Below are 14,404 nucleotides of genomic sequence, written 5' to 3' on the forward strand. Positions count from 1 at the left end.
AAGGACAGTTAAGCTCTGAAATAAGCTTTGTAGGGAGATTGTGGAATTCTCATCACTGGAGTGTGAAAACTGTTGTAGAATCTCAGCCCTCCAAAAATATTACCTGAGTCATGAAAATCTAGAGTAAAACAATGCATCCAGAAACCCATGCAATGACAGCAAGTAGCAAAAGATGTCCTTTCTCAGCCAAGCCAGACAGAAGGGCTGTGTCTACACTACAAAAATAACTTCAAAGTTGCTTACATCAAAGTATAACTTCGAAGTAAGCAACTTCAAAATTGAGAGTCTACACACACCCTACTACGAAGTTAAACTTCCTGGGAATGGAGTAAGGACTTCCAAGTTGGGCTCCCTACTTTGAAGTTAACTTCGAAGTAAGTGAAAATGTGTGTAGACTCTCTGCTGGCTACTTCAATGTAGTGCCTAATTTTGAAGTTAACCTCCTACTGTAGACACCCAAGGAGGTTAAATGAAAACCGAGGGTTGCAATTATGGCAGAAGTCTCATTGCTTTCTATAGCAGGTAGAGAGGGTAGAAAATATTTGGCTGTGAGAGAAGGGAGTGGAAGGAGGACTGATCATGGCCTAACAGCCAGCCACTGGCACAGAGAAATCCTCATGTTGCAGACTGTAACTATATGTACATAGGTCATTCCTAGGTATTTGAATTTGAAGAGGGGGTTCATCTCCTCTTAGGAATTTAGGACGACCTTGAACAATGGACTACGAGTGCCAAGAGATGCAGAAATCCCCTTTGATATGGATGTAAGAGACCCTGCACATTTCCTACAGACACTAAACTCTGTCTTGTTTTTCTGACGCTGTTCAATCCTAAATTCTTCTGCAAAGTGAGACTGAAATGCTCCATATGTGTTTAAGCTGAAATCTTAGTTTTTGGTGGGAAAAGCTTATTGTATCACAAATGTGCTTTTAATGCTGCAGTTATTGCTCTCATTTATTATAAATACAAAATATAAATAACTAAATAAATATAAATATAAATAAATAATTTATTACATCTCTAAAAATACACACCTCTAATTTAAGCACTTGCAATAGTTATTTCCAAATTATACACTTAGCTGAAGTATATAAAGTGTTATTTTACCGATGACATTTGACATACAACACATGTACATTCGTGCCTAGATCAGGTATCACCTGATTGACAATACTTGTAGTCCTGCTGGAGAGATTAAAGCCTTGTCCAAAGAGGAAAGTGAAAGGTAAAATGAATGATTCACCAGCATTTATTTAACAAACATCAACGCTTTACAGCAGTCTACCATCCTGTTCTGCAGCTAGTTCTTGTGTACTACTTTAACACAGAGGAAATCTGAAGGGCCTCTGCAAAGTTTTCCTCAAGATCATTAAGTTCCTTAGTTGATTCGAAGTCACTGTCACATGTTGTTGAGTTCAGTGTTGACTCAAATGTGTGTGAAATATCGGGGGTTTCTTCAGGCTGCACTGAAGAGTAAGGATCTGTTCCAACACCCACCACTCCAGTTAGATCTGTTGAAAAGATATCCTTGTCACACATCTGATTTGAAGTTTCCCTGTGTAAGGGGGGTTTTAGTTTGTCAGGTTCCTTTGATAACAAATCCATGGCTTTTAGGAACTCATCACTTTTTGTAGTCTTATTTTGTTTCCAATTTTTGTTGGAAAGTTGGAGCTGGTCCAAAGTCTCAAATCTTTCCAGATCGAATGGGTCAATCACTTCCATGCCATTGACTCTCTCAGATTTCTCTGTTCTGCAGCCCAGGTCAACTTTGAGGACATTCAGTAGGTGGCGCATTTTGTTCTAGAATTTAAGAGAAGAAATAAGGTTCTAAAATCACTTACGACTCACTCCAAATCCGCTTGCAGTATTAATACATGGTTTGTATCAAAATGTGTAGCCTAAATAGCTGATTGTATTAAGATCTTTTTTTCCAATTAGTATGTTCCATTTAGTTAATTTTTTTAAGGAAATACAAGATGCATAAAATCAAAAAACTAAATTATTCTTGCAGCAAACAATCCTCAAGGTGCTGAAATATCTGTCACTCAGTGTATGAAAGCATGTCTGATGTGGGTGATCTGGACTGGTCACATTTCCCACTGCATCGCTGACAAAGTACCACCACACAATCTCTCATTTAAAAGGTGGATCTGTTCTGAGGCTTATGGCTACATTTTTCAGCACTTTTAAAGAGCAGTTTGGAAAGACCCTTCTGAAATCACTTACATGGACTGAGAACATTACAGGCTCTGTTCAGAAAAGGGACATACCTCATCCAAACGGTGTTTGTTTTGCTCTATATGACGCTCAAACAATCTCTCCAAAACCCTACAAACAAACAAACAAATAAATAAATAAATAAGACTCAGACAGGTCATTATTTTGAGGAGAGAAAGATGAAATGTCCCGAACAAGCCTAGATGAGTAAAGAATCCAAGCTCCTGAGTCTTCAGGCATTTACCAAGAAGAAATAATTAGATTGCCTTCATTATACTTTGTCACAAAGAGGCCCATGTTGCATCTACATGCTACTAGACATTAGCTCAGTGGGCCATGCCTTGTCGTAGGGCTGAATCAGAAGACTGACTAATGTACTGCTTTAGCCAATTTCAGCTGAAGTAGAGTGAGTGGATGCCACCGAATAAAGCATTCACAATCCAATAACTCCTCCCCATAGTGGCTGCTGATGTGCACCAGTACAAGTACAATCACATATTCCCAGCTGATCCCCTCTCCCAACCCCGGGGATAGGGAAGAGACAAAACTCAGTGTCAGCAGCTCACTGTGGCAAGGGAGAGAAGATCCTTCAGGCCCTAAAGGCCTTCTCTCATGACCTGCAGGGAAGGCAGAGAGAAAGAACATCTGGTCCCTTCTTCAGAGACTGGGGAGAAGAAACTGTGAGAAGAGAATTAGGAAGGAGCTACCACCTCTGTCAGCAACATGATTGGTTTAGGCTGTGCCCCTCTGCTCCACTTGAAATCCAGGGAGGAAGTGGAATACAAGGGTGCAGAAAGGAATTGGACTGTGAGAAAGAGGGGAAGGCGATGAGGAAACAGATTAATAGAAAAAAGAATTAGTGTGAATGAGAGAAAGAAAGGAGAGAGTTGTGGGCATGAGAAAGGAGAGACAGAAGAGAATTCAGTGCTGGGAAAGAATTTAACACTAAAGGGGTGTGTCTACACTAGAAACTAACTTTGAAGTTAACTTTGAAGTTAGGCACTACTTCAAAGTAGCCAGCAGAGAGTCTATGCACATTTTCCCTTACTTTGAAGGGAATGGAGTAATGCCCTACTTCGAAGTTTAGCTTTGAAGTAGGGTGGGTAGAGGCTCAACTTTGAAGTTGCTTACGTCAAAGTTGTACTTCAAAGTACTCAACTTTGAAGTTATTTTTGTAGTGTAGACACAGTCAAAGTGAATAACTATTAGAAAACTTTCCAAGGGACATGGTAGATTCTTCATCACTTCAAGTTTATAAGACTGGGTGTCTTTCATGAAAATATATTGTAGTTGAAACAGAACTTGATGTAGAAATTACTGGATTAGGTTCCTTGCTTTATGTTACATATGGGGTCAGTCTACATGATTACAATGGTGCCTTCTGGCATGACAATCTATGTACCTCTGTTTGAGGAAGAGTGACAAGAGATGGACGAATATAGAAAAAAAGAGAGCAGACTGTGAAGATGTGCCAAGATCTACAACACAAGTAAAAGGAAAGGAGAACGAATGAGAGCAAAGAGAAGCTATGTTTTTAGAACTGTATTTAATAGGACGTTAATTGTAAAAAAACAAACAAAACAAAAAATACTACCAGGTTCAGAGATAATGCATCCCACACTACTTAATGAATCCAATTTATTCTGAGCACAGTCCATATAAACCTTAAAACAAAGATATCTAACCTGTTGGAAAATACTCCAAGCTTCAGAATTTCATCTGTTACATCTTCAATGAAACTCAAATACCTAAGTTCTTCTTCCCTGCAGAAAGAACGGAAAATCCAGTCTAAATTTAAAAGTACACATCAGAGCATGAAATTCTACTTGCTAAGGGAAGTAACTTTGCACACTATGCTCTTGAAACCAACTTAGCTTCTTGTTTTAAAGAGGAGGCTGTTGGACAAAGTTACTTAGACCCCATATTTAAGATGAACAAAAATAAGCTCTGCATAAAGTATGATGATATCTGCAGAAATGTTGTCTTGGCATTTCAGCGCAAACCTGTCAAGCTTTATATTAACTTCCTGCTCTTGAACATACTCATCCACAGCTCCTGAGGTACCAGTCCTGCAGGAGGGCTGGTCCAGCTCACAACCTTCTTTATGCTGTGAGATCTGGAAGGGGCCCATAGGTTGGAGGTGGAGACATGATAGATTAGAATGGTCTGATTCAGTAGCTTCCACAAGGTTAGAGAACCTGAGTTGCTGCTCCCTGGTGAGAAGGGAGTATCTCCAGTGAAAACCTCCCTTACTTCAGGATAATATCTTCCTGTTATGCAAAGGCTTTGCTGCTGCAGAAAGATGTAAATTACACCTCTCTGTGCCAACTTCAGTCATTCTAGTTCTGTCTTTTAAAAGTTCAATGGAAACTGCTCTTTAGCAAGAAAAAACATTTCTCTTTAGTGTTTGCAGCCCAAATGTTGCAGCATTTAGCTAATGCAGGAGAATCAGAGGCTGCGTCTACACGTGCACGCTACTTCGAAGTAGCGGCAGTAACTTCGAAATAGCGCCCGTCACGTCTACACGTGTTGGGCGCTATTTCGAAGTTGAAATCGACGTTAGGCGGCGAGACGTCGAAGTCGCTAACCCCATGAGGGGATGGGAATAGCGCCCTACTTCGACGTTCAACATCGAAGTAGGGACGTGTAGACGATCCGCGTCCCGCAACATCGAAATAGCGGGGTCCTCCATGGCGGCCATCAGCTGGGGGGTTGAGAGATACTCTCTCTCCAGCCCTTGCGGGGCTCTGTGGTCACCGTGGGCAGCAGCCCTTAGCCCAGGGCTTCTGGCTGCTGCTGCTGCAGCTGGGGGTCCGTGCTGCATATACAGGGTCTGCAACTAGTTGTTGGCTCTGTGTATCTTGCACTGTTTAATGAAAGTGTGTCTGGGAGGGGCCCTTTAAGGGAGCGACTTGCTGTTGAGTCCGCCCCGTGACCCTGTCTGCAGCTGTGCCTGGCTCCCTTATTTCGATGTGTGCTACTTTGCCGTGTAGACGTTCCCTCGCTGTGCCTATTTCGATGTTGGGCTGAGCAACGTCGAAGTTGAACATCGACGTTGCCAGCCCTGGAGGACGTGTAGACGTTATTCATCGAAATAGTCTATTTCGATGTCGCAACATCGAAATAAGCTATTTCGAAGTTGGGTGCACGTGTAGACGTAGCCAGAGAATGAAACTTGCTAGCACCACTATGGTAATACAAGTGAAAAATAGTAATAATCTATTTTCATCATAGAGTCAAAGAGATATAGAAAGAAAAATGACATCCTCACTTGAAAGCTCACTGGATGGCAACACTCTTTCAGTGCTAACAGGCAAAGGTTTTACTAGTACACATGCTAAGGAATTTTTTACACGTCGGTTTTAACATGTAATTAGTCCAGAAAGAACAGGGGAAAGCTAGACTGTTCACATCTGTAAGAATTAATTAGACACTGCCACAAAAATATACTCATATAATGTGCTGCAGAATTTCTTTTCAAATAAACAAGTAATATATCTCAAATGAATTGCTTGGATTATGGGAGTTCAACATCACAAATGCCTAGAAGAGTGTGGACATGTGTTGTGGAGCTCTTCCGCAAACATTCCTTAGAACCAGTGGTGATGCAAATCACTCTGGCTGGGAAAGCCTCCCAAAGTTAATTAATAACAGGCCGTGTCTACACTAGCCCCAAACTTCGAAATGGCCACATAAATGGCCATTTTGAGTTTACTAATGAAGCGCTGAAATACATATTCAGAGCCTCATTAGCATGCGGGCGGCCACGGAGCTTCGAAATTGATGCGGCTTGCCGCCGCGCGGCTTGTCCTGACAGGGCTCCTTTTCTAAAGGACCCTGCCTACTTCGAAGTCTCCTTATTCCCATCTGCTCATGGGAATAAAGGGACTTCGAAGTAGGCAGGGTCCTTTCGAAAAGGAGCCCCATCGGGATGAGCCGTGTGGCAGCGAGCCGTGTGGCAGCAAGCCGTGTCAATTTCGAAGCGCCGCAGCTGCCCGCATGCTAATGAGGCGCTGAATATGTATTTCAGTGCTTCATTAGTAAACTTCGAAATGGCCATTTGAATGGCCATTTTGAAGTTTGGGGCTAGTGTAGACGTAGCCACAGCCTCCAAAAGTCAACATAATAGTAACAACAAAAATAAAAAACTCAGTAATATGTTCACCTTTTATAGCACCTTCCAAAGATCTCAAAACTATGTCTAGATTGCCAAGAACTGTCAGCAAAATAGATGCAAATTGCTCAATGCATTTGCTTATCTCCTGCAGACAGTTCTGTCAGGAGAGGCTTTCCCGACATTTGGCCCATCCACCCGGGGACAAACGTTGGGAAAAGCCCCCTTTGCTGAGACATCCCTTCTTCCTTGTGGAACGAGGATGACTGGGATGTCGTCAGAACGCTCCGGCCTCCGACAGAATCCTGCAGTTTAGACACAGCCAAAGTGCTTTTCTGTCAAATATTTTCCAAGATAGGCAAGTATGATCATTCTTTACTAGACAGGGACACCAAGATATAGAAAAATTATTTGACTTGCAAGTCAGTGTAAAAACTGGAAGTACAATTCCAATCTCTGAATTCTGTCTCACCAGGTTTCTGGACAGAAATACCAAGAGGATGCTCTCCGTCATAGTATTTCATCAAGATAAGTTCCATTCCTGGGTAGAAATTGGAAATTACAATCAACTTATTCACACATTTCAGAACTTCAAAAAGGCTGGGTTCTAAAAAGAGGTGAAAAATTGGGAGGGAAGTTCTGGCTTTATCTAGATGGGGCTGCCCATTTCTACAAGTACAGAATTGGGAAGATGATCTGGGTTCTATTTCTAGCTTTCGTCCCTCCTTCAGCAGTTGCCCCATCTTATGAAATAGGGGTAATTACCTAGCTCACAAAGGGACTGTAGTGCTCAGTTCACTAATGTCTGCAAAGCACTTTGGCTACACTTACATTGAGTTTTCTATTTCAGGTTACATTTGTATCCCGAAATAGAAAACCTGTGGCCAAACACCACGCTCAAAATAGCAGGGCTATTTCCAGTGTGGTATTTCGTTCCCACTACCCCTTGTTGTGAGAGGGATAGTGGGAAGTTCAAAATAGGCACTTATTCCGAACTTCGGTGCCTTGTGGTTGGCACTACGTTTGAAATATGTTACCTCAAAATAACAGGTATTTTGTGCAATGCAAATTGCGTAAGTTATTTGGAGATAGGGCTACAGCCCTAGCCTTTGTGATTTTCAGATGGAAGGGTCTATGGAAATGCAAAATACTATGAATGACTATCCAAATACCCTATTTCTGTAGCGTGCGTTTCTCTTTATTCCTATTTGCATGTAAAGGAGAATTTTTATTCTCTGAAATTTTTCTACTCTGCCTGCTTGTTTTCTACCTGATGCCTGACTGCAACATTACACTTTGGTTGCTCTGGAAATATCTGCAGTATATATCTGTTGTCAATTCAAAGACCATGGCTTTAAGTGGAAAACTAGTAGCAGGAGTGCTACAGTAACAAAGGGCCTGTTGCATAGAAACATTCCTAGTAATAAACAAGAATATTGGGAAACAGCAGAAGCTAATCACTTTTCCCCGAAAAAGTTGCAGCTAGCTTTCCTGATTTTAGATCTGTGGGTGTACTTCACAGGCTGTATAATGGATTTCTTTATTTGTTGCCATGGCAGATCCAGATCAGATGCTGATGTGATGGTTTATGCATAATTTACTATTTTAACATAAGAACATAAGATATTGGGTCAAACCAATGATCCATCTATCCCAGTGTACTATCTTCTAAGAGTGGCCTGTGCCAGATGCTTCAGAGGGAACGAAACAGAATAGGGCATTTACTGCATGAGCCATACCCTGTTGTCCATTTCCAGCTTCTGACAGTCAGTGGTTTAGGGACATCTGCACAGACACACTTCCATTGTGCCAGGAGGTGCCTGAAACCTGGTTCTGCCCCAGGCCCCATCTCTACTCCAGCCCTTCCCTCATGGTCACGTCCTGTCCCCCCCACTGCCCCCCCAACTCAATCTCTTCCCACCCAATTCTGGCTCCTCCCCTGAGTATGCCACATCCTTGCTTCTTACGAAGAATTTATTTAGCTTCTCTGCAGTGGTTATATCTTCCCTAAGTGATCCTCTGCTGATTGGCTGAGCCTCAGTAAGGGGAGGGACTTTGAGGCAGTTCAGGGCTTTATAAAACATTGTCCAAGCAAACCGGTGAGCTTGTGAACAGGGGACTGCAAACAGGGACTTTAGAGAGGGAGTTTGGAAGGGGCCAGGGACCCTTGCCTTTCTTTTAAATCCCTGTTCTAGGATGGCAGGCATGGATAGTGACAGGTCTGCTGTTGTTACCTGCTCGGGATGTGCCATGTTTGTCTTCCTCCCCGAGGAAAGAAGGGATTTTGTCTGCACTAAGTGCAAGCTGGTCTCCATTTTAGAAGAAAAAATTAGAGGACTGGAGGCTCAAGTGTCGACCCTACGCTCAATCAGGGAGGATGAAGATTTCCTCGACAGAAGGGAGTGTTCTTCTTGCAAGCATGGCAGGCGGAAGAATCGGGGAGGGCGGTAAGGGATGAAGCAGACAACTGGCAACATGTAACTTCTAAAAGCAAAAGAAGGCTGGTACACGAGTCCCCCATTGATATAGAGATAAGTAATTGCTTTCAGGCTCTCTCCACCGGTTCTGCAGTGGTGAATGCTTTGGAAAGAGCTTCACAGGAAAAAAACTGGAAAGGAACTGCTTCTACTGCAAGACATAGGATGTGTAGTTCTAGAGGTGGGGGTTCAATGACCACCACCCCCATAAGAAAAAGATGGGTGGTGGTGGTTGGGGACTCCCTCCTAAGAGGGACTGAACCATTCATCTGCCGACCGGACCTGGAATCTTGTGAGGTGTGCTGTTTACCGGGAGCTCGAATTCAGGATGTGACTGAGAGCCTTACAAAACTGCTCAAGCCTTCAGAATACTACCCCTTCCTACTTCTGCATGTGGGAACTAACAATACGGCCAAGAATGATCTTAAGTGGGTTACTGCGGATTATGTGGCGCTGGGAAGAAGGGTCAAAGAATTTGGAGCGCAAGTGGTGTTCTCGTCCATCCTTCCTGTTGAAGGGACAGGGCTAGGCAGGGACCGCCAAATTAAGGAAGTAAATGCATGGTTATGCCGGTGGTGTTGGAGAGAGGGCTTTGGGTTCTTTGATCATGGGATGCTGTTCTGGGCACAAGGATTATTGGGAAGAGACCATAGAATCATAGAATACTAGGACTGGAAGGGACCTCGAGAGGCCATCGAGTCCAGCCCCCTGCCCCAATGGCAGGACCAAGTACTATCTAAACCATCCCTGACAGATGTCTATCTAACCAAGAGAGGAAGGAACATTTTGGCAAGTAGGCTTGCAAACTTAGTGAGGAGAGCTTTAAACTAGGTTTGCTGGGGGACGGTGACCAAAACCCTGTGGGGAGAAAGGAACTTGGAGGCTGGGAAGAAATGCAAAGAGGAATGTACAACAAAAGTGGACCCCTGATTTGAATAGTGAGGGCGGGGAGATCAACTGGTTATCTAAGGTGTTTGTACACCAATGCCAGAAACCTGGGTAACAAGAAGGATGAATTAGAAGCCCTGGCACAGTCCAAGAACTATGACTTGATTGGAGCACTGGGACTTGGTGGGACAGAGACTTGGTGGGATGACTTGCATGACTGGAGCACTGTCAGGAAAGGGTATAAACTGTTCAGGAAGAACAGGCAAGGGAGAAAAGGAGGAGGAGTTGCACTGTATGTAAGAGAGTGTTATGATTGCTTGGAACTCCAGTACATAGAGAGAGAGAAGCCTGTTGAGAATCTGTGGGTCAAGCTTAGTGGTGTAGGCAGCACTGGAGATGTGGTAGTTGGTGTCTGCTACAGGCCACCCAATCAGGATGATGAGGTAGATGAGGCTTTTTTTGGACAACTGAGAGAAGTTTCCAGATCACAGGCTCTCGTTATCGATTACCCTGACATATGTTGGGAGACCAATACGGCAGTACACAAGCAGTCCAGGAAGTTTCTGGAGAATGTTGGGGATCAATTCTTGGTACAAGTGCTGAAGGACCCACCCAGAGGTTGTGTGCGGCTTGATCTGCTGCTTACAAATAGGGAGGAACTAATAGGGAAGGTAGAGGTGGGTGACAACCTGGGAAGCAGTGATCATGAGATGGTAGACTTCAGGATTGTGATCAAAGGAAGGAAAGAGAGCAGTGAATTACACACCTTGGACTTCAGAAAAGCAGACTTTGACTCCTTCAGGAACCTGATGGGCAGAATCCCCTGATATGCTACCATGAAGGGAAAAGGAGTCCAGGAAAACTGGCAGTATTTTAAGGAAGCCCTACTGAAGGTGCAGAAACAAACCATCCTGATGCACAGCAAGAGAAGTAAATATGGTAGGAGACCAGACTGGCTTACTGGGCAAATCCTTGGAAAATTTAGGCACAAAAAGGGAGCTTACAAAAAGTGGAAACTTGGACAAATGTCTAGGGAGGGATATAAATGTATAGCTCAAGAATGTAGGGCAGTTATCAGGAAGGCGAAAGCGCAACTGGAATTGCGACTTGCGAGGAATGTGAAGGATAACAAGAAAATCTTCTACAGGCATGTTAGCAAGCAGAAGGTGATCAGAGAGGGCGTGGGGCCCCTACTGGATGAGGGAGGTAACAGAGTGACAGATGATGTAGGAAAAGCTGAAGTACTTAATGCTTTCTTTGCCTCTGTCTTCACAGACAAGGACAGCTCCCGGACTAATGAGGTAAGTGATGCACTGTGGGATGAAGGTGGACAGCCTTTGGTGGGGAAAGAACAGGTAAGGAGCTATCTAAAAAAGCTAAATGTACATAAATCCATGGGCCCAGACCTAATTCATCTGAGAGTTCTGAGGGAGTTGGCATATGTCATTGACAAGCCCTTGGCCATCATCTTTGAAAAGTCGTGGAGACTGGGAGAGATCCTGGATGACTGGAAAAAGGCAAATGTAGTGCCCATCTTTAAAAACGGGAAGAAGGATGACTCAGGGAACTATAGGCTGGTCAGTCTTACATCAGTCTCTGGAAAAATCATGGAATGACTCAAGGAAGTCATTTTGAGGCACCTGGAGGAGGGGAAAGTGATCAGGAATAGTCAGCATGGATTCATGAAGGGCAAGTCATGCCTCACCAATCTGATTAGTTTCTACAATGAGATAACTGGCTCTGTGGATAGGGGAAAATCAATGGATATGATTTATTTTGACTTTAGCAAAGCTTTTGATATGGTCACCCACAATATTCTTGTTAGCAAGTTAAAGGAATGTGGATTGGATAAATGGATGGTAAGATGGATAGAAAGCTGGCTAGAAGTGTGGGCCCAGCGGGTAGTGATCAACGGCTCGATGTTGGGATGGTGGTCGGTTTCTAGTGGAGTGCCCCAAGGTTCAGTTCTGGGTTCTGTTCTGTTCAACATATTTATCAATGACCTGGATGAGGGGTTGGATGGCACCCTCAGCAAGTTTGCAGATGACACTAAGCTAGGGGGAGAGGTAGATACGCTGGAGGGTAGGGATAGGGTCCAGAGTGACTTAGATAAATTGGAAGACTGGGCTCCAAGAAATCTGATGAGGTTCAATAAGGACAAGTGCAGAGTCCTGCACTTGGGCCGGAAGAATCCCAAGCATTATTACAGGCTGGGGTCCGACTGGCTCAGTAGTAGTTCTGCAGAAAAGGACCTGTGAGCTGTAGTGGACGAGACGCTGGACGTGAGTCAACAGTGTGCCGTTGTAGCCAAGAAGGCTAATGGCATATTAGGTCGCATCAAGAGGAGAGTTGCCAGTAGATCCACAGAAGTGGTTGTTCCTCTTTATTCAGCTTTGGTGAGGCCGCATCTGGAGTACTGCGTCCAGTTCTGGGTCCCCAATTATAGGAAGGATGTGGACACACTGGAGAGGGTCCAGCGGAGGGTGACCAAAATAATTAGGGGGCTGGAGCATATGACCTATGAAGAAAAGTTGAGGGAATTGGGACTGTTTAGTCTGCAGAAGAGAAGACCGAGGGGGAACTTGATAACAGCCTTCAACTTACTAAAGGGAGGTTGCAAAGAGGCTGTTCACAGTGGTCACGGATGGCAGAACATGGAATAATGGTCTCAAATTGTGGTTGGGAAGGTCCAGGTTGAACATTAGGAAAAACTGTTTCATTAGGAGGGTGGTGAAGCATTGGAATGGTCTACCTGGGGAAGTAGTGGAGTCTCCATCCCTGGAGGTGTTTAAGTCTCGCCTCGACAAAGCCCTGGCTGGGCTGATCTGATGGGTTTGGTCCTGCCTAGGGCAGGGAGCTGGACTTGATGGCTTTTTTAGGTCTCTTCCAGCTCTATTGTTCTATGATTCTATGATCCTACAGCATCTTGATTATCTAGTGACTCCACTCATTTTTTGGCAGGCTTCCTGTTCCTGATGTACTTAAACAACTTTTGCCATTAGTTTTTGTGTCTTTTGGTATTTGATCTTCAAATTTGTTTCTGTTTTGTTTTTTTGGCCTATCTAATTATATGTTCATATTTGACTTCAAAGTGTTTAAGGTCCTTTCTATTTTCTTCAGTAGGATTTGACTACCAATTATTAAAGCATGCCTTTTACTCAGTCTACAGTTTATATTTGTTACCATTTTATTGTTTTACCCAGTAAAAGAGAAAGGAAAGATATACTTACTCAGCCTGGAGTTTTCTCATTGCTGAGGGTTCCATAGAACATGGGGAAGTCATGCTAATCAAACAGATATAAAAAAATAGCATTAGGCAATTTCTTATAAACCATCAATTCTCTGCACTTCACTCTCTTTCTGCAGCAACCCACAATCATGAGATATCCTCTCCCAAAGGAACACTGTCTACCAAAGAAAACTGAACATCTGTGCTAATAACTAGGTTAACTGTAGCAGTGGAAGTTATGGAAATGTCACTAACATCTGTTGTTCATTTCATTTCTACAGAAAACAATCACCTGCTCCAGTGGCAAACTTCAATTTTTAACTTCAAAGCAAAGGAGAGCTTTAAAACTCTAATATTTCCCAAAGATTTAAGGTGTCCATGGGACTGCAAAGGCCAATGTTACACTTGAGCCTGGTCTCCATTATGAAAGTACAGCATCCCATAATCCATTTAGTGCTTCCAGTAGAACATTTAATGGAACTCTTACTCATGCAAGTATTCTCACCGTACTCATATATCATCTTGGCACAGAAAAGAGACTAAGATTTAATTTCTTGTCATGCAAACATCTGCATGACTTCTTCCATAGCATTGTATATACACAACTGATTGAATAGTTAATTTTTTTGTTTGATGACACAGAAAAATCCAAACAGGCTTTTGTTTGAGGTCAAACTAAGTATTTCAATTGACCCACCTTTCTTTCTTTAAATTTTCAGATGTTTTCTATCCTTAAAAATCTCTCACAAATATAGTTAAATTTCTAAACAAATCTGCAAAAACTTTTGTTTGACTGAAAACGGATTTATAAGTGAATAAATTATGTTCCAAGAAAAAAAAATCTACCTAGTCCTAACCACATGTTTGGAACACTGTTCCAAAGTCTACCCACTAATTCCTTACTCTTGCCTCTTTTAAATCTCTCCTAGAGACCTGTACAATTCTACCATAAGACCATACTGGGTCAGACCAAAGGTCCACCTAGCCCAGCATTCTGTTTTCTGACAGTACCCAATACCAGGTGTCCCAGAGGGAAGGAACAGAAGAAGTAATCATGAAGTGATCCACCATCTGTTGCCTATTCCCAGTTTCTGACAAACAGACCTAGGGACACCATCCCTATCCATTCTGGCTCATGCCCATTGATGGACCTGTCCTCCAAGAAGTCATCCAGCTCTTTTGAATCTTTTTATAGTCTTGGCTTTTACAACATCCTCTGGCAAGAAGTTCCACAAGTCAATTCTTTTTTGTGCGAAGAAGTACTTCCTTTCTTTTTGTTTTAAACCTGCTATTTATTAAGTTCATTAGGTGACCCCTAGTTGCCTTAGAGGAGGAGTAAATAACTGTTCTTTATTCACTTTCTCCATATCAGTCATGATTTTATAGACCTCTGTCATAACCCCACATAGCTGTCTGTTTTCCAAGCTGAAAAGTCCCAGTGTTATTAATCTCTCCTCATATGTCAGCCATTCCATACCC

The 14,404-nt window shown here is 43.0% G+C and overlaps 1 protein-coding gene across 3 annotated transcripts in view; it reads right to left on the minus strand.

The window, feature by feature from the left end:
* Positions 1 to 964: 964 nt before the first annotated feature.
* SPATA7 (spermatogenesis associated 7) overlaps positions 965 to 14,404 on the minus strand; it is a 71,711-nt gene continuing 58,271 nt past the window's right edge. For all 3 annotated transcript variants that reach the window (XM_074998772.1, XM_074998771.1, XM_074998773.1), the window contains 4 exons: positions 12,927 to 12,980; positions 3,903 to 3,980; positions 2,271 to 2,328; positions 965 to 1,800 (listed from right to left, as the gene is read on the minus strand). In XM_074998772.1, the coding sequence (XP_074854873.1) occupies positions 1,315 to 1,800; positions 2,271 to 2,328; positions 3,903 to 3,980; positions 12,927 to 12,980 (676 nt within the window). In that variant the 3' untranslated portion in view covers positions 965 to 1,314. The remainder of the gene's footprint in view (positions 1,801 to 2,270; positions 2,329 to 3,902; positions 3,981 to 12,926; positions 12,981 to 14,404) is intronic.

This window comes from Carettochelys insculpta, chromosome 6, assembly GCF_033958435.1.
Source record: "Carettochelys insculpta isolate YL-2023 chromosome 6, ASM3395843v1, whole genome shotgun sequence".
Lineage (NCBI taxonomy): Eukaryota > Metazoa > Chordata > Testudines > Carettochelyidae > Carettochelys > Carettochelys insculpta.